The sequence below is a fragment of the Prinia subflava genome, chromosome 14 (assembly GCF_021018805.1).
Source record: "Prinia subflava isolate CZ2003 ecotype Zambia chromosome 14, Cam_Psub_1.2, whole genome shotgun sequence".
NCBI lineage: Eukaryota > Metazoa > Chordata > Aves > Passeriformes > Cisticolidae > Prinia > Prinia subflava.
The window spans coordinates 19,420,364-19,442,598 of record NC_086260.1 but is presented as its reverse complement, the minus strand read 5'-3'; the positions used below and the strand labels follow the sequence as shown (position 1 = coordinate 19,442,598).

Sequence of the window (22,235 nt, the reverse complement as noted above, 5' to 3'; positions counted from 1 at the left end):
ACGTAAAAGTACGACCAGCTGATGGCATGTAGAAAAGTAGAGAGTTTAATTTCCAAGGAAAAGCCTGTACTACAATTGCTTGAAATACAAATGTTCACTTTAGTGCCTATGTTTGAACACATCTCCAGATCACCACAAACTACAAATTACAGAGTGCTCTGCTCTTTCTTCTTTCTAACAGGTTTATAGAAAAGAAGCTTGTAGCAGTAACTAATGAAAATCATTTAAGATCTTAATGACACGAAAAAACCTCGAGGTATGGAAATTATTATTTCACTAAAGTAAGAATTGGATGCATAACTTCACCTTCTAAAAGAAGTTAGCCCACTTCTCCCCCAGAGCACTTTGAGAGGGGAGAAGTCAGTAGTGTTGTTCTTTGAACTCATCTAATCTAACTCTGCTGAAACACAGAAATGGAAAGGAAATGGACACTGTCATTTTGAAAAGGGAAAAGGACAAAAAGTCTCAGCCAAAATATGAGTAACCAAGCTCAGCCCTGCCATTATATTCCAAAATAACAGACTGCAGAAGGAAACAAAAGCAAATAAAGATGAAAACACACCCTTTTTGCTTAAGACAGCTATAGCTTTATGGATAAAGAAAGCTTAGCGGGTACTTTTGAGATCCCACCATAAATTAAAGAATAGTCGAATAGAAGTGCTTTTGGATTCAAAGGCATTATATTAAATGATATCTATTTATCTCTACACTTCAGCATCATCCAGTGTTGACACAGAATTCCGCTATAAACATGGAAGACAAAAAGGTGAGATCAACATTTAAATGTTTTCTGAACTTTAGTAGATAATCTACTTTTATGCTGTACTTTTTAAAAAATTATTTTCTCACAGACATTCCAGCTGTTGTCTTAAATTTGTTATCCTCTCAACTAATGCATAGGCTTGAGAGAAAGTTCATCCTTCAGCACCTTAGGGGACAGTGAAACAGAAGCCATGGTTAAAAGCTTAACAATAACTTTAGGTAGTACAAACAAAAAGGAGTCACAGCTCAGTGTTACAACTGTCAAGACTTCATAATTTATACCAATCCTAAAACATTTTCCTCCCTACTTAGCAGACAGCCTGTCAGATCCTCCTAAAAGATGTGTTAAAACTCAGAAAATAATTTTCTTTTTCACCAAATCAAGAAAAGACAATTATACACTGGACATACTTAATAAATTGTAATAAATAATGAAAAAAATTCTAATAATGAGAGGAGAAACCACAGAATGATGGGGGATTCTCAGCATGAAAACAGGAATCCAGAACAGACATACAGAAGGACATATAGCCAAAACAGACATGATAATACAGAACAGGTAAAAAGAGTGCAAGAATAGCGAAAACAGGATGTTCCTTAATTATTTCAACCTTTAGTATCCCTTACTTGTCCCTTGGTTATCCCAGTCATATTGCTTCAATACTGTTCATATAAGCTGCACCCCTACATAAAGAGGGTTTTATTTCATAGCTACACTTTTGAGTGCTGTTCTTTTAATTTTTTTCTTCTTCTTCATCTTCTTTGTTTTTTTATGCCTGCTGTTTAACTCCTGAATACATTTCCTCCAGAGTATCTGAAATCTGTAATCATCATCCCAGTGTTTCTCTCCCACATTACACTTTTAGAATCAAGTTCCATGACTTTTAAGAGTTATGTTTACGTCAGAGTGATCAAGAGGTTTAAATTTCAGTACCTATTAAATGAATTTAATTATCCAACCAGTTCCATTTGGATACACTGTTACTGTTCTTCACTAATCTATAACAGATTTTCCAGTATTGTAATTTTCATTAATAAAATGCCCTCTGAAAGAGCATTTTCTTTTTATTTTTTAAACATAAGTGCTCTCAGTGGCATATTTTACAAATTCTAAACAGAAGCACCATTTTCCTGTATACTAGCTAAGTTTCCCAGGGATTTATCCTGTCTGAAAACAGCAGAACTAACTAAACTTGAGGAATGAGAGGTCTATCCATATACCTGACTTACCCTGTTACTTCATTTAAAACATTCTGTGGAGAAAAAAACATATTATAAAAACATCCTTGGTGTTTCAAACCTGCTGACAGATTAAAAAGCAGAGAGTGAGGAAAGGATAACAGTGTGCTATGGGATCTCTAGGATGTTGTCAGAGGACTGTTGGTGCCTGCAGATGCAGCAGTTCAAGCAGTAAGGATGACAAATCCAGAGAGAAAAAGGAAACTGGAAAAGCAGCAAACCGTGCACTGCCTTGTAAAACTTATCTGCTATTGGAATGAAGAACAGTGGCAGCAGGTAAAGGTATGGCTCATTCTTGTTCCCTGGAGCCATATGGGAAAATTTACAATATCCCTCCTCTGCCTGTGAGATGGTCCCGTGAGCAACAGGCAGGGACATCCTGGGTGCTGTTCATGGATCCTGCCCCGAGCTGTGCTGGTTACAGCTGCTGCACAGCAGCACTGCACAGCACACAGACTGGCAACATGGGCGTTTTAAAGGAGTTTGTCCTTCACACTTCACCTGATGCAAGACAATTGAGATCCTGTCAGGAGTTACAGTGACCTTTCCCCGTGTAGCAAAACATCATCCAATCCAAATGTTTCATCCCAGCTTGAATCCAAAGCTACTGAGCACATCAGTCCTGGTCCGATGGAATACTTACCTTTCTACTGATGATTAAATCCACTAAAATGGATGTCTTAATGTTTATCAGCTGCATAATTTTGATGCCAAGTTATTTAGTACTTTACTAAATTAATAATCATTTTTAAAAAGCCAAAAAAGCCTCCTGTGGATATTTCCAAAGTCTTGCAAGAATTACAGAGGTTTAACTATATGACTTTTTACTGCAGCAAATGTCATCCCTGCTTCTGCAAGTTTGTGTTGAAGTGACTACTAGGGCAAAGAGAGAGTCCTTTTGAGCCCATAAACACAGGAGTTCCCAATATTTAACAGTGAGTTTTACTGAACTACTAGAATGTGCCTTAAAAACACAAAAGGAAACAATGAAGTATGAGTTCTACTCTGTAGCACAATCGGTGAGCAGCAGAGTAAGAAACATTTACTGCATTTAAAAAATATTTCTTCATACACTGTGAACATTTCAAAACCCTTTTACAGATGTTGCTCAAAAAATCCTTCCAATTCTTACAAGAGCTGCCCTAGTAAATCAACCACTCAGAATGCACAGGAGATTTATATCCTGGTCTTAAGTTTGAGTTTAGGGTGAGCTGTGACCATGAACAGAAATTCTCATCAAATATAAAAAGGAAACAAAATCACTGAGTAAAAGCTTAGAAAAAACTTTGATGAAGAACAACCCATCTAGGAAAATAGCAACTGATCTCAGTTTTAACATGTTTAAGAGAGAGAAAAAAAAGTATCTAAAATGTCAACATGAAACAAAGTGTACACCTGTACTTATTTTTGCATGGTTTTTCTCACCAATTTTATTTCTTTCATTTCTCTTAGCTTGATGTCAAGCAATTTTTTTTTTCTATTTGCAATAATGGCACAGTGAGTTCATTAATTTACTCTTACTGGAGATATATTCTATCTATGGATGCTCAGCATGTATAACAGGTGGTTGACATTAGTCAGGAAATGATTGAAAATTGAATCTGCATCCCCTGCTGCTATTTGTGATGGAATAAATACTCTGCTGACACTTAATCTGCCCCTTGCTGCAACTTCATCTAACTTGCAATTAAGGTAAAGAGGCCTAGCATCTTTATTCCCTGTGCTTCTCCTCCTTCTGAAGGCCTTGCATCCATCCTGCTGATTCTTCTACCTACCAAAGCACACTGTAAGGTTGGTGTTTCAGCATATTCCAAATAAGCCCTTCTCGCCCTCATATATTTCTTCTCATTTAGTTATGGGGAACAGAGGTAAAGCCACAGTGACTTCTAAGACAATTATATTAGAGTTGTAATACCACAACAAATTGCTGCCTGCACTTCCTAGTGGATTGAAAGTCTTCAGAGAAAAGAAGAAAAGGGGGAGGGGGTGGGGGAGGAGGGGGGGAGAGGAGAGGAGAGGAGAGGAGAGGAGAGGAGAGGAGAGGAGAGGAGAGGAGAGGAGAGGAGAGGAGAGGAGAGGAGAGGAGAGGAGAGGAGAGGAGAGGAGAGGAGAGGAGAGGAGAGGAGAGGAGAGGAGAGGAGAGGAGAGGAGAGGAGAGGAGAGGAGAGGAGAGGAGAGGAGAGGAGAGGAGAGGAGAGGAGAGGAGAGGAGAGGAGAGGAGAGGAGAGGAGAGGAGAGGAGAGGAGAGGAGAGGAGAGGAGAGGAGAGGAGAGGAGAGGAGAGGAGAGGAGAGGAGAGGAGAGGAGAGGAGAGGAGAGGAGAGGAGAGGAGAGGAGAGGAGAGGAGAGGAGAGGAGAGGAGAGGAGAGGAGAGGAGAGACTGTGGACAAAGGACTGACTTAAACTGTTGTTTATAGATTATGAACAGACCTGGTTATAAAACCTGGTTATGAATATTGAAAAGATTTTCCAGTCCAGATCAGAACAGCAATGTGAGGAAAAACAGAGTTCTGACTTAGACAGAGAAGGTTCTCAGCCTGGCTGTCCTGTGGTGCCTGGGACATGGCAGCTCACACCTCCCCAGCCAGCCGCTTCTGCCACTGCCAGGCCCAGCCACCCCTTCTCCCATGGTAAATCTCCACCTGGAACACAGCATGTTCCAGTTCATCTCATCCACTATTACATCTCATACTCTGGCCTCTCCTAGAGGTGTCAGAGCAAGGTGTAAAAATTCCCATAAATAATAACTATGGAAAAAACCTGCCCACAGGGAAAGGTTTTTCTCCATAAGTTGTGTCATTAGTGGTTGATTAAAGCCCTTAAGAGTGAAAGTTTATATCCTTTCTACTTTTTTTTTTTTTTTCCCCATGAGGTAACTATGGCTCCAGATTATATATGAATCCTACTAATCTTCTGGCCCAAGGATAATTTCCAACAAAGCATTTCATAGATTAATTACTCATTGTACAAAAAAGTACCAGATGTATCTAAGTAAGGCAAAACAATCCACTGGAAAGGAAAAACTGGGCTCTTCTCCTGTACAAAATCACAACTCTCTGCCTGGTTTCTTATTTCTAGAATTGCACAACATTACTTCCCACCTGAAAGGGACATCATCAAATAACTCTTAACAACTCAGACACGAGAAATCATGGTGCCTCATGCTATGTCATAACCAGCATTTGATATTATCAAATTCTAGCTGATATTCCTCCCCTCTTATCCTGTCTAAGCAAAGGACATCTGAAGAAATCTATAAGCCCACCTCTCTGGAAAATATGGCTAGATTTTTAAGGTATAAATATTCCTCAATCCAAATTTAGTTTGATCCATTGGTTTATACCTCTGTTGTGAAAAGCAAGCAGAAATAGGATCCAGGGCCTTCATGTAAGCTTGGTCAACCTTCGAGAACCTAGTACCCTGCCAGGAAAAATTTGAGAGTCCTGATCTGTGAGTACAGGGAATTGTAGAAAGAAAAGCATGAGGGACTCCTAGGTTTCTTTTGCCCTGGCACCTTTGCACAGCATTCTGACTCATGGGGAAGGGCACGACCTTTCTCTGTCATGCACTACTGTATTTTTTGAAGTGCCAGTTAAAGGGGAAGAATTTTAACAATAAAGGTATGGGCTGTTTCACCAACAAATACAATCTTTTCTTCCCCCTGAACCAAAATGAAGAGAGGTTTGCATTTACCCAAAGTTTCATTTAGGGTCTTGAGCAAGAGCTTAGCTCTTTTACCAATCTGGAGACACACATTAGTAAAGAGAAAGCACATTGCATTTTCCTGAAAGCATCTCAGTTTTAATTCCTTCCCACTCAAAAGCATAAGGAAAATAAATCTAATAAAGAGTATGTATACAAATTGTCTGCTGTGGTCTTGGGAACTTTTTTAACATAATTGTGTCTGCCTGGATTTGATATACAATGCAGTGGAATCCAAATCCTATAGCCTTAAAATATTTGAAATATTTAAATTGTTTCCTTTCTGCTAGAGTTTAATTAACATAATGATCTTCTGTAAAAGAGATGATTCTTACACATAGAACTCCTTTAAAGCAGATGGCAGTAATTGCTGCAACAAAAAGTTTGCTGGCAAAGCAAAGACAGAGCTTCCCCTCCTCAGCCAACAGGGATCACATATTCGTTCATGGGGCTTTCTTGCTATTTGCAATAGGAAACATACCTTGCTACAACAAGGCACAGGCTAATTTAAGAGGCTGCAATAACAGTTGCTGCACCACATCAGACAACTGAAAAAAATCCTGCTGGTGGTTCAAAAGGCCAGAAGTAGAGTAGGTTTCATGGTTATCCTGTTTCTGGCAAATCTCTACCTGTGACACGACTATAATTTTCACCACATCAGACTTCTCTGTCACAACCAAAGTATTATTCCTAATAAATGGGAACAGGACATGGATTATAGGTTGGGGAAACTTCTGTTTACAAAACATGTTTATTCAGAGTTCTCAAGATAAGAAAAAATAGCCACATCTACATGAAAAGCAAATAGACAGATTTAATCATATGTTTCCAAATCTGAACCCAGTATGAAGATTTTTTAAAAAGTAATAACTTCTTATACCATGATTCCAAGTAAATAAAACAGCCTCTGCATTATTGCTGGAACTCCCACAGCGCTTAACTTTCTGTGACCTTGTCCTGTGAACATCCTTATCATACGGTGCATACTAAAAATAATACAATTATAGTTGCAAAGATTTACCTAAAATAGGAGAGGCAGTTAAGAGACATTCTTTAAGACCACTGTTACATGAAATGAAGTGCAGTGGGAGCTTGTATACCCATCTGGTCGGCAAGTATTAGTTGAGATGAAAAAATAATGTAAAAAAGAAACTCTTTAAATTCGTAAGCCAAATAAAACTCTAGATACCAAAGAGAATTTAAAAGCTTCTTATCACACAAAAAACCCCAAGAATATAATAGCTATTAACTTCTGCAAGATAATGAAAAGTTTTTTTTCATGAAAAACTGCCACTGATACAAGGGATGAGTTAATGCAAGGAGAGTGTGATGCCATCTCAAAAAAAGTACCCAGCCTAACTTTATTCTTTGTAAGAGCATCCATAGCTAACATGGCTACAACTTCTAAGGAAGATGCTATTTTATGACAGACCTTTTTACATTTAATTGTGCCTTCACTAAAATGATTCATAGACACTTTTTAAGAAACAGCAAATAAATGTATCATGCTACAAAAGTTGAAAAAGCTTTTTGCATTAATGTGACATTAATATAAAGTACAGTACAGATGATCTTTAAGCTTCTCTCCTCTTTTTTTGTAAAGCTGGGGTTAACCAGGATGTCCATGGTACCAGCTTCTCTACAGCTGCAATGTTCCTCCACACTAGATCCCAGGCCTCACCCATTATCAGGACCATCCATCAAGAATGTCAAGCACAGTAAGGTCTGCCATTCACAGCAGTAATCCTGGGATCCTCAAGATGAACAATCATGTTTACTTTACAGAATGACAATTTTCCTATGTTCTCTTTCACTGTTCCCACATATCCACTGCTCTTTTGGGTATCTGACTGGGGTCAGAAATAATTGAGCAAAGTACTGACAATTGAGCAAAATACTGACAGGCACAGCTCTGGCCTGTAAGCCAGGGTGCCAGAGAGCACAGCACAGACTTCTGGAAACCAAAAGGTACCTGTGGAAAAGGTGGATCTCTTCACAAGGATTCATAGTGACAGGACAGGAGAGGAGGGACACAAGCTACTCCAAGGAAACTCTAACTGGATGGAAGAAAAAATTATTGATTCTGAGGACAGTAACACATTGGAGAAGGTTGCCCAGGAAAGTGACAGAATATGTTACTGGAAATATCAAAGTCTCAATTTGACAAGATCTTGGATAATTTCTGGTAAAGACCTTGCTTTCAACAGCGGTTTGGATCCTATGATCTGATTTCTCTAGTACTCCTTCTAGAACATTGCCTACATCATATAAATTTTGACAATGGAAAATGAACTTTATGTGATCTTTTTAAAAGCACCTAAAAGTAGAATTTGTACCCAAGAAAGCTGTATTATAGGTCTGAAATGTTTTGATTGCACACCTTTCCTCTCCATAGGACAGGTCATAGATGGAGTGATCATATGTCCTGGAAAGGCTCAATTATATACCAGCTCTGTCCTTCCTTTCAACACCTTTGAGTTCCTTCACAGTCACAAGTCATTAATCCTTTTATGGGTGCGATCCTTTTATGGCACAGTATGAGTTCTACTAAAAAATAACAAAGAAACAAGTCAAGGCACTACATGTTACAATTTTAGCATCATCTGCTATGCCTTTCCAATACTTTTGAAAATAAATTAATTTGTTCAATATTCATGGTGACTATACTAGGATGTATGCCATTTTTATGGAAGGATCCACTGCTCCTGTATTACCAAGCAATAAAATCCTGTCAGCACAACTAATGGATGTCAGATGAATAAGCTTAAAAGAGCAAACAAGGGCACTGTCAAAACCATGTCATCAACCCACAGGACTATTTGTAGTGACATTATACACTCCACTGCCTCCAGTCACAGCCCAGGATAATCAAAATCCATGTTCAGATCTTGCAAAAATTGACACAGCCTGGCTAATGATCCACCAGAATTCAGAAACCATACTGGATATAAAAAAAGGCAGCTTTGTTTTTTGTGCTTTGCTTTTGATGGGGATTAAACAAATTGAAGAGGCGAGGTTATCAGGTCATTATTTGTACATTACAGCTGTCCAGTCAGAGTTGGACAGACATTGTTTGCATGGCTTGTTGTCTGATTAAGATTCAGAATAAGTCTCTGAAAGTCAAAAAGGAGGGAGAAGATTGTGATTAAGAAAAAAACCAAGAGCTGACAGAGTAACTGAGTAGAAATAGTTGCCCTTCTACACAAGTCACAGATACCACCTAAAAAAATCCTCAAGAAAGGAAACTGGATGAGCACGTTACAGGTCTGAAGTGGGAATCAGAACAGTGCCTGTTACTGGTCTACATCAGAAATCTGGACTGAATCTTCCACCAGGGGAAGAACAAGCAGAGAAGAATGAAAGGTGAGATACTGAAGCATTCAGATTAATAATACAATTTTTCTGTTTGCAAAGCATTTCCTTGACAAGCAAGAGTTTATTTTGCCTCTACCATGGAAGCCGCGTTTCTGAAGCCAACTGTTGCAGAACAGTGTAATGAAGGTATTGCTTACCTATCAGGCAGTGAATTTTACGATGCAGAATTCCGTATTGCAGAAGATTATGTGTAATTTTAATATAATTATTTCATTTCTGAGTGAAAATTAGTAAGTAATTTGTGCTTAAACAGTAGTCTCAAAATACAGCTTTCATTTATATATTTATGATATTTCTTACTATAATCATACATTACTTCATCAATATGGTATTCCCTGTTAGTAATTCACATTTTATCTCTGAAAGTCAATAAACAGCAATTACTTTATTTTCAAAAGGTTTCAAGTAGCAACTAACTAGAATGCTTTGCATTTTAAAATAGTAAGTAGTAAAAATTATTTGAAGCATCTCAAAAACACTGTTAGAAAAGGATTCATCATTCTGGCTTTCTTTAGTCAAAGAATATGTAATTATTCAATACTGACATTTAAAATATTTTATTATATGCATACAAGCATAGCTTTAAGTACCTTGTTTTCAAAATTAAGATCATTAGCAAGACATAAAAGGTAAAAACTTTCTTTTTCAGTTAAAACCACCTGAACATCAGTGAGCAGCAGATAATTAAAAATACTAAATATTACTAAGTACTCCTGTCAACTAATTTATATTTCTAGAAGCTTATTGACAAATGTCTGATGACTATGTAGAAACCTGTATCTATGGGAAGTACAGCTGGCATTCACAGAAAGGAATTAAAGCAAAAAGAATAAACAGATATTTTAAAGGAGAAACTTACAGAATCCGGATTGCTGAAAAAGTACTGCTAAAAGTTTTTATAGCTATGTTTTTGAAGCTTGTAATTCTTTTAATGGTACATTGACTCAATTCTTCCCAGCGGTAATATTAGTAAAACCAATGAAAAAGAAAAGTTCTGCTTGTAATTCTTCTGACACAAGGTGTCTTAAAGTTGTTACTACCACAGAAAGAGAGACATTGCAATTTAATAATTTTAGAAACGGTCACATTCCCTTCAAACATCACTGCTCTGCTGATGGCAAATCCTCTTGAAAACCATTTGTGCTTAAGAAAAAAGCATGGGAAGTACTTCATTTTAAGATCATGGTAGCATTATCTTCATTCTGCACTATAGAAATACATCACTATCTGTCATATACTTATGTGTTATAAAAGAAATGCACTCTGTGATATCTACATTATTGTTTATTGTTGAACTGTAGATCTTCTGGGTGTGTTTATGGCCTGTGTATTGCCTAAAGATGAACATTTTAAACTAATTTAAAATCTTTCACTTGTGATACAGGTAACTGGCTTTTGGTTTGTAGTGTCATCTTGTTGGCACACACAGCTCACAGCTGCCCTGACAAATGCCTCTGCTACACAGCCTCTAAGACTGCAGACTGCAAGAACAGAGGATTTACTGAAATTCCTGCCCATTTACCTCCTGAAATTCAGATACTACAGTTGCAGAACAACCGTATCTGGAGAATCAACCAAAACGCATTCACTGCAACGCCGTTACTCAAAATCTTAGACTTGTCTAATAATTCTCTCTCAAGTGTGGCACCTGGTGCTTTCCAAAAACTAAGGTATCTACAGGTTTTAAACCTAACCAGAAATTTGATTCATTATATAGAAAACAAGACTTTCAGTTTCCTCCCACACCTAAAAGAACTGGACTTGTCATCCAACAGCATTATTCGCTTGCCTGAGACATTTGGAAACAGCACAGGGAATATAACATTGCTCTCTGTGAAGCATAACAAACTTCAGAAAATGGAAAGAGTTCTGCTGGAGTCACTTCCAAACCTGAAAGTGGTTCTCTTCAAAGATAATCCCTGGCAATGCAATTGTAATATCTTTGGCCTGAAACTGTGGCTGGAGAGTTTTCTATACAGAGGTAAGGAATTTTTCTCATTACATATTGTGTACATGAGAACTTTTAACCAGCATCTAACCAATCCTCCCTTCTATGGCTTAAAAATTCTCCCCCAAACTGTAGGTCACCTGCTCAAATAAACACACTAAACTATATTCTTATGCATAGGTCAGAATGCAAGTGCTTTTATAAACACAGGTGGCAAACTAGAATCAGAGAGGGACTCCATATTCGTGCCCAGAGAAGGAGTAAGGATGTACACACAACCATACAGCAGGTACAGGTGTGTTCTCTAGTGTGTGAATTCAGGTATACACATTTCTAAATATAAAACAAGTATATGTGTGCACATACACTTGTTTTAATTCTACCAATATATTTTTGCTGGAAACCAACCTACTGTTTTAAAGCTTTTTATCTGCTGCGTGACGGCAAACATCAAGACAGATATCAGTACTGAGCAAACTTTAGAGAACCCAGGATTCTAGTTTTCCTATCAATTATGACTTAGTAGTTCTTTAATATTTTATGAATACCTAGTATCACTTCCTAATTTGTTGTTAACCAGAAGAGGAACTCAATTCATTGGCAATTTCCTGACAGAAATGTGTCGTGGCATCACACAGGGAAAAGTGAAGTTTATAAATAATAGTGTCAGTATTTTGGTCATATCTGCTTTTAAATATATTCATGAGTTATGCTGTGAAAAATATAACATCATGTAATTCTAAAGGATTTAAGTATAAAAAGAAATTAATTTATTTCTCCCAAGAGGTATGTTCAGACTGAGAATTCAGACCAGCAGGGCAATTTTCTTTTTTCTAAATCAGGTTTTGATGCTTGCATGTGGCCAGACTACTCATTACCTGTCTCTGTAGCAAAGTGCTGTGGAGCCTGTTGCAGCACAGGGGATGTGGAGATGGCCCATGTGGCCCGAGACTGATGGACTGCTTTTGCAGGGATAAGAACTCTGCAGGCCAGCTGGAAAACCACACTGGCCATGCAGGGACACAATTACTACAGGAGTGCTATTCAGGTGAGGTAAATTCACTAGTATGAGCCACATTTTAGAAAAGACAGAAACCTAACTCCTCTCAGCAATAAAACCTTAATATCTTGAATAGGTAAAATATTACTTTATCGCAGGGCTTTAGTCTATTATGCTGGAAATTCAGCAGGGGTTGACTTATCTGTGCAGAAGAATGAAATGACCCAAGATAAACATATCAGATTATCTTAATTACTCTGCCAGCAGCATAAATATTATCATTTATTTCAAAAAATGTTGTCTAGAAGTTCAGTGATGTCCTTCCATCTTTCTGAAAACTGTACAGATTAATTAAATGAAGTGACATGGAACTTACAAATTAATTTTAGCAACAAGCTTTAAAGGAAGTCCAAGTGTTATATTCTCTGTGTTTAATTTCCTTAAAATTACTTGTCTGAATCACATGAAGAAAAATTAGCTACGTTACACAATAATGTTTCCCACTACTTCTACGACACATGTGATGAAACTTCACAGTGGCTCTGCAGGTATTTCTTGCATGTCATAACAAAGCAATGTAGGTCCAAAATATTTGAGTATTTTTAGTTGAATCCAAGTTGAGCAATTGACATTTCATGCACATTCACAGGAAATTACAGAGAATACTTCAGTTCAGGAGGAACACCAGGGTTCTATTCCAAGCACACATAATTAGTTACTTAAAACCATGAAAGGATAAGAGTTGAAGGATTTGGAGGTTTTATCTATATCCATATTCAATCTAACACATTGAAGATGTCTGGAACCATGCTTTAGGTTTTACCAGTAAAGACCAAGGGACCTGCTATGTTCAAATCTGTCCTGGAATATCAATATTGTTTGTGGAGTAGTCTCCAGATTTCAGTTTGGCTCCATCTGCATTCACTACTTTCTCAAAGTCTTTTTGGGATGAAAATTTCTGTGCCTGGCTTTAGCTGAAAGGTGAATTATTTTGGATAGAGAAGGGAGGAAAAAGAAAATTCAGTTGATCTGATTAGATATTTTTTTTTAAATATGTCAACATTGATTTTGGCCTGTGGACTCCTTGACATACCACACCCCTGAAGCCCTGTGCTCTGGCTAGGTACCTGAGGGCTACGTTTGGTGTATTTTCTTGTACACACTCAGGAACAACCATGTGATTTACCAGGACTACGAATTCCTACTTCTCTCCCATTTTCCTAAAAATCTCCTTTGGGAAGCTGGCTCTAAGCAAACATGAAATTTAGCATTTGAGCAGGGTAATAGATTGATTTAACTCAACTCCTTTTTACCTGTGTATATTTTCTGATCACAAGCCTTGCTTCAAAAAATCACTCATGGGTACACACAACTTACCGAACTTTCTCTTTGCCCTGTTACAGTCAACATACAATATCAGAACAATGATGGTTTCATGAGCTATTTCTATCAAGTGGGAAATATTTTCTAAATCTGTTGTTTCCATTTCTTGCTAGTAAAAATTAGCAGTGTCAGAAGTTCAACAAACTGAATTTGCAGTTAACAATACCTCTATGACAGTTCTTATTTTTCTACATACGTTTTTTTACACTTACATCCATAAAAACACAGATAACCTAATTCCTGATGAACTGCATGCTCTCTGATGTGAGTTTTGAAGTGTAATATTCTCACCACTAACCTAATTGAACAAAAGCCTTTAAAACATAATCTAAATCTCTAAAAGCATGAAGTTGAAACTGACGATAAATTTAGTTCAGGTTTAGGTTAATTTTACATTAAGGTGATTCAGCAACTGTCAGCTGTTGAAAGCTTTGTTTGTTATTTTCCCCAGGAGGAATAAGTGACGGCATTATCTGCTCCTCTCCAGGGATTCGGAAGGGGAAGGACCTCCTCAAAGTTCCCTACGAGCTCTTTGGGGCCTGTCCTCTGAGGACGGCTCACGTGCACCTGGCCAGCAGCCACCACCACGGCCTGGAGCCCCGGGGCTCGCCAAAGCACGGCCAGCACGGCGAGCTCGGGGACGGCGGCCGCGTCAGCTGCGAGCCCAAGGCCAAGGCCAGGCCCGCCAGCCTGCGCCACGCCATCGCCACCGTTGTCATCACCGGGGTGGTGTGTGGCATCGTGTGCCTGATGATGCTGGCAGCTGCTGTCTATGGCTGTGCTTATGCCGCAATTACGGCCAAATACCACAAGGACCATTTGGCCCCGGCCAGGCAGCACGGTGCCCCCAAGGAAAAAGAGCCGTTCAAGAGCTCTCCGGCTTGAGTTGCTTCTGTCTTTGGCTTCTTGAAAATAAAGCTCTCACTGCAGCTGAAAAGTCTGGAATCTCAGTAGTGTTGTTTTAATAGAAATTACTGGGGTTATTTTCTTTCTTTCTTTTCTTCTTTTTCATACTTTTAAAAGATATAAGTATATATATTGTTCAGAATGTCCACTAAGACTTTTTATAGATCAACAGAAGCTTATTTATTTTGTGTATGTATATTCCAAAGCCACTATTTAGTGCTGAATGTCTGAGATCACTAAATCTTAATGTAATGAGTGTAAAGTATTTCACCATCCTCTACTGACTCTTGATGCAGTATTAAACCATGACATGATCTATGGTGCACCTACAGTCAGTAGCTGACAGGAGTGGTGTTCTGCAAAGAAAAACAGAAAATAGCCACCTAACTTAATTTAATTAGTTAAATTTGTACTATTTTAGACAGTACAAATTACTATTTCATTTAAGATGTATACAATTCAAAGCAGTTTTCAAACCAGTCATTCTATTCAGTGCCACTGATAACATAAATGTGCTGAAAGCATTTCCAAAGATGTGTTTTCAACTTTCCAGTGTGCCCCAGGAAGCAGCAATTAAACTTTACATCCATTTCCTAACTTAGAAAATTGAAAGCATTTTGTTAATATTGCACATAATTTTTTAATTACTTAGTAGTGCAGAAAGAAGACAGCTGAGAAAATGCTGAAGGAAGAAGTGCTACAGTGTTTTCAATGAAAGCCCCAAAACGAGTACACAGAGCACACCTAAAGACACTGCCTGATATCCTGCTGGCTTACAGGCTTGCTACAGGCTTTTCTGAAGCCACTTACTCCCAAATACCCACACAAATGTTCCATTTTGCAAATGCCATGACTGCAGATGCAGCTCCCATCACAGTGCTGCCCTTCAGCAGGAGGATAATGTACTTGCATGTTCACACATCCTCCCTCTCAGAGCAAACATTCAGCTGGATTCACCCAAGGTTCCATCCTTACTCTCTGCAGAGCTGTTTCACCAGAAGAGGAAATCAGAGCCAAAGCCATTTGAATATCGTACTCTTAGAATTCCAAGAATATATTGAGTGCACAGAGGTAGCTATTTTAATGGTTCTTACAAAATATTTTAAGGCAACCAACAGAGATCAGGAACTCCATTCACCTTTTCCAAGACTGGATAAAATACATTTTAGGCTATTTGTGACAGACATCTCAGCCATCCCCTAACTGTCCCCAGTGACAGGGATAAAGACCTGTCCAGGTAGCCAATGCAGAAATCAGCATTGTTTATAGTATTGAGGAAAAAGGCCATGGAACAATCTGCAATAAGGGCTAGGGGAAGCTGTGTCATGGCATTTGGAGATCTGCACTCTCCTTCCAACAGATGGATTTCAAAATGAATCTCTGTAGCTGTTCCAGTAACAGCCTCAACTGAGTAATGGGCTCTATGGCAGGAGTCATGTAACCCTTGCTCTTATCTACTTTGTAATAATTGCAACCTAAATATTAAAGCTCATTCATGCATCTGCAGTTACTTTGATGTACAGAGAAAATTAAGCATCTCAGTCTTAATCTAAATCTAGCAGATATTGAAAACAATCAATTACTGTCTGTTCTTTTTTTCCTTTTTTTTTTAAACTGCTAAGTACTTCATATCATTACTAGGCTCTGTTCACTCTTGTCTGTCCTGAACTAAATAAACCAAGATGTTTCAAATTTTTCCTGCAAGACCACATTTTCCAAAATTTTTCCTCCTGCATTCCTTGGAGCCTTTTCAGTTCTTTTACATTTTGTTTAAAATGTGGTACTCTAGACTGGGAACATTGCTTCATCTGAGATATCATCAGTGCAACATTTTTAGAATGTTTATATTTTTTACAATATCCTAGTATGTAGAATATTTGTATTCAGGCACTTTACTCTGATCTCTTGATGTTTATTTTTTTTTCTTGTAAATATTTGGTAAAGCTTAATGAATAATCTAATCTATTTTCAGAACTAAATCATTTAAATATGTGAATCTACATTTTTTACTCTCTTTTATCCATTCACTGCCATAACATTTTGCAAAACAAAAATTTTTTAGATGCAGAAGACAGAAGTAAGACAGGATTGGATCTCATTGCCCATTGGCCCAAAAATGAACTTGGGGCCGTGCCAAATCATTGTTTTTCCACAGTGACAACCTAAAATGAGCACAGTTGTACTCAAAGTGTAGATCCTGAGATGAAAGCTAATAAACTTCCAACCTCCAGAGAGATTTTACCCCCGATATTTCTAACAGGCTCAAACACAGCAGCACAGCTTCCATCACAAATCACACTTCTGTTATTTTCAAGCAAAAGGAAAACAAGAATTTACTAGATATTTCCTAGACAAGAATAAAAACAGAACATATTCCTAGTCCTTAAAAAACCAGTCCTAGCACCAAAAACCTTTCAGGCTTTTCTCATTGTATCATCATTCATGTATTAAAAAAAGAGAAAAAAAAAAAAAAAAAAAAAGGAAAAAAGGAAAATGGGAGGAAGAGTCAATGAAGAGCACAACAACATTTAAAGAAATTCATTCTGAATCACACTGAAGATGCTTTGGGGATTTTCATGCACACACAAGGCTTTAAACTGATATGGAGTTCTGCCAGAAAGCAAAGTATTAAATATTTCCATTAGTTGCCTCTGCTGTGGGAACAGAGCAAGCCAATCCATGCAAAATCTGATTCTATACTTTCTAACATGCTGTTTGTCAAAGGAAAAAAAAAAAGAAAAAACAAAACCAACAACAACAACAAAACCCAAATCACAGGGAAATACTTTATTTTACATGTATAAGTCTGTATATCATGGTTATCATGGTAAAAGTATTTCCAATTAACAAATTCAGTCATTTCTAATGATAAGGTAATAGCAGAAAATGAACAGAGAAAAGTATTGATTCAATTATTTAATAAAGATAAAATATTCATTTTTCAGTAGAGGAAGCAGAACTTTCAACTACTGATAAACAGAGATAAAGCCATAATTTTTTGTCTATAAAAATTATTGACTACAAGAAGAAGACTGAATATAGAGAATATCCACAGAACTGCCCTTAATTTATAAAGCTTAGCAATGGACATCTGCCACTGAAATTATTTGTCTGCACAGATTTATTTTTCAGATAAAGGATCCTGAGAAAGCTTTGTTGTCCTCCCAGCAATCTCATGAGAGTATTATAGTAAGCACAGTATTTTTTGCTAATCTCTGTGAAAAACACTCTTCCCCCTCAAAGTCAACAAAATATCAGGACATGCTGCTCTGCAAGGCATTTACAAAGACAGTGAAAGCACACAGGTTGCATTCCTGTCTTTCATATAAAGGCTGGCTATATTGCTTTGTTCACAGAAAAAACTTTCTAAAATTTCATTTTAGAACAAAAATTGAAGACTATAATACATCCATGTTCTTTACAGAAAGTTACCAATAGCATCTATATTGAAAGACATAAAGTTTAAACTGCAATGTAATTGCTTGCTGTATTTGCCTTTCCATTGAGAGCTTGCAAAAATTAATCAAAATCCAGCTTCATTAATCTTTAGTAATACAATGTCCAAACAAAATCTGACTCCCTCTTCTTGAATATCAAAGTAGCACATTTAGTAACACTACTCATAGCTTATCTCTCATTAACAATTAACAGGAAAATAACAACCATTACAACAATCTACCTTTGCTGCACAGGAGACAAGGACATGCAGGCTTCAGTCAAGCACCCAAAAAGGATGCCTATTTTTCCAACCTGGATCTTTTAATTTGGCCAAAATTGGCATAGTAACCACAATCTTCAGAGCCTTGGTCTGTCCTGAGGTTATATTACCTGAAATGTGGCTGCATGTTCCCCAGATCAGGGGGAAGCAAGCAGCAACAGCAGCCACAGTAAACCACAACAGGGGAGAAGGTGTAGGAATCAGAAGTCCATAACAGACAAACCAACAAATCCAAACTTGACACCTCTCTCCAGTGGAAGCTGTGGATGCTCTCTCACACTGATTGCAGAGGGATCCCTCCAGGTTTTAGGGCTATGTATACTACGTGCTCAACTTTTTTTGCAAAGGCTGTCATCCTCATTTCAAGATAAAACACACAAGAAAACACTGCTGATGTTCGGAAATATAGTCCACTGAAGGGAAAATAAATTAATCAGTCTTCAATATTTAAATGATAGCAATGTATTTGTATTTATGATTGCAGTTTCAACCTGGCGCAGCATTATTTGAGGTTATCCAAAGAGCCCACAGCTCCTCTGCTGCCTTGTTCTGCTTGAGCTGCAATCAGGGATTTATTTTGCTGGCAGAAGGATTCTTCAGCAAAATGTCCCTAGAATCTGATTGCTATTAGGTCACAAGGACCTTCCTGTTCCACAAATTACATAGAACTAAAACCCAACCCAACCAACCAACCAACAAATCCCAACAGAAAAGCAGAAGTGCAGAAGCAAAGACCAGATGCTCTATGCCATTTACCATATGTATTAATACTAAACATGTATAGGGATATCTCTGTCGAAGTCCTGGATTCTCCAAGAAAAGTGGTGAGGAAACCCCAAGAGTTGCATAAATGGAGGTTAAATTCTCAAATTAGCACCAGCAGAGAACTACCTCAAAAAAGCAAAACCACCACTAAACTATTCCACACACTGATTCTGTATGGTGAAACGCACTGAGAACAAATGCAAATGAATGTAAATGTCTGAATTGTGAGTATGTCAGTAACTTCAGTTTCCCTGTTCAGCCAATGGAAAGGGACAGGACTTTGCCACGTGCTCCAAAGCATCCAGTGGAGGAGTTGACCTCTCTCCACATTTTCCCTCCAAACCATCTTTCCCAAGCAGTGGTTCCCAACATGTGAGTTGCTTAATGTTAGTGTGTACAAATACATATCTCAGTTTTCCTAAGGCAGGAAACATTAGTCTGTATACCAATATTAGATTTATGAATACAAAAACAATATTCAAAATGAACAAGAAACTCTGGAAAAACATAAAGTTGTGGTTTTCTACCAAAACATGAAAAACGTTTTGAGGGATTTGCTAAATGCTACTGCTGAATATAATATTCTGTGGCTTATAATGGGGAGTAAAGACTAGGTAAATCACTCTCTTGCCTGACAAGGAAAACATCTATTTTAAAATGCCTCAAAAATTTGGTTGGTGTGTCATTATGATGACATATTCATTTTCCCCTAGGCCTTCATATTAAAATACAATTTTATAGATGGCATCATAAATTTTAAGGACTGTATATGCATTGACATTTGCCTCAATGTTCTTAATAATAATATGAAAGCAATACATGTGAGAAAAAAAAGAAGAAAAAGTCCAAGAAGAACAGAGCAGATGTATTTGCTCTATGTACTATTCCTACATCAGCAGATTTCAGTATTTACAAAACTTTTACAGTATCTATCACTTCTAGAAATATCAATAGTTCAAATTACTTTTGACTAAGTACTTGAGAGCCACTTTGTTAAAAGAGGGATGTGCATGCAAACCTGGTTTAAATTCACTTTTAAAAAAACCCAGATGAAGTGTTGAGGTCATGTATATCTAAATATTAACACACCGGAAAAAAAAAGGGAAAAGGGGGTGAATTGTGTCATAAAAGTACATATTTTCAGATATAAGGCACACATTTTCCATGAATTTTAAAACAATCTTCCACACTTGGAGCTTATATCAGCAGAATTTTCAGTTACTGGAAAACTGGTATATTCACAATTTTTCCTTTTAAATTGCTGTCCTGGAGAGTCTGATCCAAACAGGAAGAATGAATACTTGAAGTTTGACCAGACTCAATATGACTGATCTGTATTTTAAAAGTAATATAAGATTTTGGATCTTTCCTAATTTCAGGGTACAGCTTGACTATCTCAAACAGCAGGATCATCAGGGTCACTTTCCTCTGGCCAGAATAGAAGCATTCCAAATTGTGTGCCATTAAGTCTTTACTATTTCTTAGCTTAGCTTATGGATACAAACCTAGAAGGAAATGCTAAATCTTCAAGATGACTCATTCAAAATACCTGAGGCATTTTAGCATTTTGCCAAGGAATCATTTAAGACGGAATAACTGAATTTATTGTTATACTTAAGTTGGGTTTGAAAGTTATATAAAAGGGAGAACAAAGAAAGTGCTGGGTGAAGTCACTTGCAAAAATATCTCTCTCTAACCAGGGTTTGAAGAAAAAAATCCTTGAATTTGTATACGGGCTGGTTATAAAAATAAAGGATCAAGTTTTAAAAGTTAAATACTGGAAAAGTTAAATAGTGGATCGTGGCATTACTTGGAAAAATTTCCTTGGGAGAATAAAACATAGCATTCTTGTTTGCATAATGAGTATTTTTGGTAAGAGCATTAAAAATCCCACTGTCAGTGAACAGAAGAGGACTGCCTTTGCTTCAGTTTCAGTAACACCTCCTACACTTGATACAAAGGATTGTTTATTACATATTAAATATTATTTAGTTCATAGTTATATATATATATATATAAAATTAGTGCAATTTCTCTTTTTATGCAGGTTCATAAAGGGTAGAGTCAGAGCTATGGCAATACTTAAGCACATCCCAGGCAATCACTCTTTGATAGAAAATGACTGAAAACATGCCTTCATCCTCACAGAGCTGGAATACTTTCATTTCTCAATAATTTAGCTACACTGAGCTTCACTTACTACAGTATTTTAGTTAAGCTGACATAAAGCAGCGACGACTTGCTCATTTTCAGAAACTACAGGTCTGACATGCTGGTAAAGCTTTCTATCTTTTCAAAACAAACAGATTCAGCTACTGCTTGATATGAATTGACAGGCTGCAGAAGGGGATGTGTAAGGAGGGCTCAGTTTCACAAGTTAGTGTTTTTTATTTTCCAATTTCAACTTTGATAAATAAGAAGTCCAACACAAAACTGATCATATTAAAAAAAAAAAAAGGCAGAAAATATTTCTTGAGATACTCCTTCCTTGTATTTAGGTACCAGAGAAACAAAACCTTTTTGCAATTCTACATTTTCAATGATTGGTGGCAACAGTAATGAAACTCCACCTGTTTTTCCATCTATTTACATCTAATATAACACACCCAGAGAGGGCATGGCCTCTCTACTTGGAAAAAGATCTGACTGGACATAGTTCTGGGTAATCAGTCCTAGCTCAGATTCTCTCAAAAAAAAAAAAAAAAGATTAAAGAAAATTTTAATTTCAGCTTTTCTAAGCATCCTTGTATTTTTAAAAAATGGACCATTTCTCCTATTCTTCAAATTCTGAATTTTCAGTAACTGTGAGACTAAAGACTTCCCCTGTGCATGATTTAATCCTTCATTCTTCTGACTCATTGTCCAGAGCCTTTTACTAAGGCTGCTATGGACTTTTCCAGTGAGGCTTGAAATCCAGGTTCTGCTTGTTCAATGAAGAAAACTTAAGAGGACTTAACAATTTTCATCAGACATTTTCTTCAGCATTCTTTAATAATTTTTCTTTTTCCTAAGAAGATTAGGTCAGTTCTGTTGCCTTTAATTAAACATACCAAGAGGCTAATTTTCATGTTTTCTGTGAACAGTGATGGCCTCTTTCAACAAGAGGGTCTTTTAAGGTCCTATTTTGTACAGCAGCTTCTGAGCTAAAATGCCTCTACAGGGAAGTGCTTTTTTGAGGGTTCACATATGGGATTACACCGCCACATTGACATATTTTGTCAACACTCTCAAAATCTTAAGAGAGTGCAATTTTTTTAGTTTTTAGACCCTGCTTTGCTCCATGATGACTCTTGTTTGCTTGCTTCCATCCACGTATCTTGTTCAGAACTGTTAAGGTGAGCAGTACCTTTAATATTTTTTTTAACAAAATCATACAGGTGAAACTATCATCTCTTGCCAAAAACGGAAATAAACACGTATACAGCACGCAGAAATCCT

The 22,235-nt window shown here is 37.3% G+C and overlaps 2 protein-coding genes across 2 annotated transcripts in view; one reads left to right on the top strand and one right to left on the bottom strand.

Annotated features, from left to right (window-relative positions):
• Window positions 1-22,235, bottom strand: part of CACNA2D3 (calcium voltage-gated channel auxiliary subunit alpha2delta 3) — a 406,564-nt gene that overhangs the window by 56,928 nt on the left and 327,401 nt on the right. The window lies entirely within an intron of this gene.
• LRTM1 (leucine rich repeats and transmembrane domains 1) lies at window positions 9,155-14,490 on the top strand. Its single transcript, XM_063411595.1, has 3 exons — window positions 9,155-9,203; window positions 10,462-11,058; window positions 13,860-14,490. Exons 1-3 carry the CDS (start codon window positions 9,155-9,157, stop codon window positions 14,291-14,293), a joined length of 1,080 nt encoding a protein of 359 aa, XP_063267665.1. The 3' UTR covers window positions 14,294-14,490.